A 4,797-nucleotide genomic window follows, 5' to 3' on the forward strand; every position below is an offset into this window, starting at 1 on the left:
ACGCTCACCTACTGACCAAGGAGCTGGCCAGGGTCCAGGCTGACTACAACCACACCTACCACTACGGAGTGGGTTACGACAGGTAGGCCTGGACACACACACATATGCACACACACACACACACACACACACACACACACACACACACACACACACACACTAATCTCAGTTATACACAAACACACTAATCTCAGATACACATACACGCACACACACACACACACACACACACACACACAAACTAATCTCATATACACACACACTATGATCTCATAAATACACATATACACCTCTCTTTCTCGCTTAGTATTGAGTCTGTCTGTCTGTCTGTCTCACTTCCTTTATGAACTCTCTCTCTCTGTCTCTCTGTCTCTCTGTCTCTCTGTCTCTCTGTCTCTCTCTCTCTCTCTCTCTCTCTCTCTCTCTCTCTCTCTCTCTCTCTCTCTCTCTCTCTCTCTCTCTCTCTCTCTCTCTGTCTCTCTCTGTCTCTCTCTGTCTCTCTCTGTCTCTCTCTGTCTGTCTCTGTCTGTATTGATTCTTTCCTGTGTTTCTCTCCAGTCCTCTGAAGCTGCTGAACAGACACAATGAGGTGTGGTACGTAGCTGAGGGAGAGGCTGTCTGCTCTGACCCCCAAGAACCAACCCCACCACACACACCTACCCCCACACACACACCCAATGCCACACACACACCCAACGCCACACACACACCCAACACCTCACACACACCCAACACCTCACACACACCCAACACCTCACACACACCCAACGTCACACACATCCCCTCCAGCACCATCTCTGACTCCCCCTCAGATCTCCCAGCCAACCGGCCACCCACCCCCTCCCAGGCCCCCGAGGTGACCCCCTCTCAGGGCTCGGTGGTCAGGGAGACCCCCTCGGCCAACAGCTCTGACCCCCAGACGGACGGCCCCTGGAACAACACTGTGGAGGCCTCCCTGGAGGACACCCCCTCTGATAACGCTGTCGCCGACCCCGCTGACCTCAACCTGGCCTAGTCCTGCAATACTATACATGACCCTGAACAGTAGAGGGGTACAGAGGGCTGCTGTGGTGAGAGAGCTCCTTCAGTTAGATGTCCATTTGGAATTGGGCCCTTGTCTCAGTATTTACTGTAATACACCACCGCCCCCTACTGGTGTCATATGGTGACTACACATATTAGCTTTATTCACCTGCCGCTCACCTGTTATCCGTGTTACCACACTGATCTGTTATCCATGTTACCACACTGATCTGTTATCCGTGTTACCACACTGATCTGTTATCCATGTTACCACACTGATCTGTTATCCATGTTACCACACTAATCTGTTATCCATGTTACCACACTGATCTGTTGTTCATGTTACCCTGTTATCCATGTTACCACACTGATCTGTTATCCATGTTACCCTGTTATCCATGTTACCACACTGATCTTTTATCCATGTTACCACACTGATCTGCTGTCCATGTTACCACACTGATCTGTTATCCATGTTACCACACTGATCTGTTATCCATGTTACCACACTGATCTGTTATCCATGTTACCACACTGATCTGTTATCCATGTTACCACACTGATCTGTTATCCATGTTACCCTGTTATCCATGTTACCACACTGATCTGTTATCCATGTTACCACACTGATCTGTTATCCGTGTTACCACACTGATCTGTTATCCATGTTACCACACTGATCTGTTATCCATGTTACCACACTGATCTGTTATCCATGTTACCACACTGATCTGTTGTTCATGTTACCCTGTTATCCATGTTACCACACTGATCTGTTATCCATGTTACCCTGTTATCCATGTTACCACACTGATCTTTTATCCATGTTACCACACTGATCTGCTGTCCATGTTACCACACTGATCTGTTATCCATGTTACCACACTGATCTGTTATCCATGTTACCACACTGATCTGTTATCCATGTTACCACACTGATCTGTTATCCATGTTACCCTGTTATCCATGTTACCACACTGATCTGTTATCCATGTTACCACACTGATCTGTTATTCGTGTTACCACACCGATCTGTTATCCGTGTTACCACACTGATCTGTTATCCATGTTACCACACTGATCTGTTATCCATGTTACCACACTGATCTGTTATCCATGTTACATCCATGTTACCACACTGATCTGTTATCCATGTTACCACACTGATCTGTTATCCATGTTACCACACTGACCAATGGCAGCACTGTAGATATAACCCTGACCAATGGCAGCGCTGTAGATCTAACCCTGGCCAATGGCAGCGCTGTAGATCTAACCCTGACCAATGGCAGCGCTGTAGATCTAACCCTGGCCAATGGCAGCGCTGTAGATCTAACCCTGACCAATGGCAGTGCTGTAGATCTAACCCTGACCAATGGCAGTGCTGTAGATCTAACCTTGACCAATGGCAGTGCTGTAGATCTAACCCTGACCAATAGCAGCGCTTTAGATCTAAACCTGGCCAATGGCAGTGCTGTAGATCTAACCCTGGCCAATAGCAGCGCTGTAGATCTAACCCTGGCCAATGGCAGCGCTGTAGATCTAACCCTGACCAATGGCAGCGCTGTAGATCTAACCCTGGCCAATGGCAGCGCTGTAGATCTAACCCTGACCAATAGCAGCGCTGTAGATCTAACCCTGGCCAATAGCAGCGCTGTAGATCTAACCCTGACCAATAGCAGCGCTGTAGATCTAACCCTGACCAATAGCAGCGCTGTAGATCTAACCCTGGCCAATAGCAGCGCTGTAGATCTAACCCTGGCCAATGGCAGCGCTGTAGATCTAACCCTGGCCAATAGCAGCGCTGTAGATCTAACCCTGGCCAATGGCAGCGCTGTAGATCTAACCCTGGCCAATGGCAGCGCTGTAGATCTAACCCTGGCCAATAGCAGCGCTGTAGATCTAACCCTGGCCAATGGCAGCGCTGTAGATCTAACCCTGGCCAATAGCAGTGCTGTAGATCTAACCCTGGCCAATGGCAGCGCTGTAGATCTAACCCTGGCCAATGGCAGCGCTGTAGATCTAACCCTGGCCAATGGCAGCGCTGTAGATCTAACCCTGACCAATGGCAGCGCTGTAGATCTAACCCTGACCAATGGCAGCGCTGTAGATCTAACCCTGACCAATGGCAGCGCTGTAGATCTAACCCTGGCCAATAGCAGCGCTGTAGATCTAACCCTGGCCAATGGCAGCGCTGTAGATCTAACCCTGACCAATGGCAGCGCTGTAGATCTAACCCTGACCAATGGCAGCGCTGTAGATCTAACCCTGACCAATGGCAGCGCTGTAGATCTAACCCTGACCAATGGCAGCGCTGTAGATCTAACCCTGACCAATGGCAGCGCTGTAGATCTAACCCTGACCAATGGCAGCGCTGTAGATCTAACCCTGACCAATGGCAGCGCTGTAGATCTAACCCTGACCAATAGCAGCGCTGTAGATCTAACCCTGGCCAATGGCAGCGCTGTAGATCTAACCCTGGCCAATGGCAGCGCTGTAGATCTAACCCTGGCCAATAGCAGCGCTGTAGATCTAACCCTGGCCAATAGCAGCGCTGTAGATCTATCCCTGACCAATAGCAGCGCTGTAGATCTAACCCTGACCAATAGCAGCACTGTAGATCTAACCCTGACCAATGGCAGCGCTGTAGCAGTGTGGTAACTTTATTCTCCTTTATCATTATTCATTGTTTACAGATAAAGTTGTATTTCTGTCACACTGACTAGAAGGTTCTCCACTCGTTGTCGTCTCCGTTGTCTATTTATTTGTCATTATTTATACATGTATTTTCTGTCTGTTTGCAGCTTTTACATTCAGCTTGATATCAGTCGGTAGTGTATAATGACTCACCATGTCTGTATGACACGATGGTGTGTGTGAAAATGCTTAACTTGTATCATTAGTCAAATAGTCGAAATGTAACCATTTAAAAGTGATAGACTGATGTTTCATCTGTAGATGTACCCGAGAGGGTTTCTGTTCGTCTGGTTGTCATATCTGTCAAGTCTTGAGGATGGCGCAATAAACCACTAAAACAAACATACTGAGTCATAGAATTATCGCTGTGTGGATTTGGACTTCACTAAACCAGAGTTCATACATTTATATGGACTTCACTAAACCAGAGTTCATACATTTATATGGCTTCAACACCCTTTGAATGGAGATTGGTGTTTCTTCCAGGATTAGGTTTAATCTGTGTCTGGGACACCAGTTTCTAAATGTAAAGTCACAGATCAGCCTGCATCACATCCGGCTGTGATCGGGAGTTGGGAGTCCCGTAGGGCGGAGCACAATATGCCCAGCGTCGTCCGGTTTTGGCCGGGGTTAGGCCGTCATTGTGAATAAGAATTAGTTCTTAGCTGACTTGCCGAGTTAAATGAATAATAATAATAATTTAGCAGATGTTATTGTGTTAAATCAGAAATAATAAAAGATCAGGAGGGAGCATGTAGTCTGAGGTCAGTTGATGTTCATTCAACCACATTTAGACTCAAGTGACCCTAGTCAGGATTAAACCTGCTCCTGGATTCATCTCATCTGTGAAAACTAGTTTCTCGGCCCCAAATTACATCTCTTCTCCTGTTGATCTAGGATCAGGTTCCCCTGCCCCCTGGTATCCATGAAGGTTGTCAGAGTGCTGATCTAGGATCAGGTTCCCCTGCCCCCTGGTATCCATGAAGGTTGTCAGAGTGCTGATCTAGGATCAGGTTCCCCTGCCCCCTGGTATTCATGAAGGTTGTCAGAGTGCTGATCTAGGATCAGGTTCCCCTG

The 4,797-nt window shown here is 47.8% G+C and overlaps 1 protein-coding gene across 1 annotated transcript in view; it reads left to right on the top strand.

Moving 5' to 3' along the window:
• Positions 1–4,062, top strand: part of LOC109879951 (heme-binding protein 1) — a 10,638-nt gene extending 6,576 nt beyond the window's left edge. Inside the window, exons 6-7 of the mRNA XM_031811460.1 lie at positions 1–82; positions 559–4,062. The exon at positions 1–82 is cut by the window's left edge and continues 82 nt beyond it. Of these exons, the coding sequence (XP_031667320.1) occupies positions 1–82; positions 559–1,015 (539 nt within the window). The 3' untranslated portion in view covers positions 1,016–4,062. The remainder of the gene's footprint in view (positions 83–558) is intronic.
• The last annotated feature ends 735 nt before the right edge of the window (positions 4,063–4,797 follow it).

Source organism: Oncorhynchus kisutch, unplaced genomic scaffold (assembly GCF_002021735.2).
Source record: "Oncorhynchus kisutch isolate 150728-3 unplaced genomic scaffold, Okis_V2 Okis01b-Okis20b_hom, whole genome shotgun sequence".
Taxonomy (NCBI): domain Eukaryota; kingdom Metazoa; phylum Chordata; class Actinopteri; order Salmoniformes; family Salmonidae; genus Oncorhynchus; species Oncorhynchus kisutch.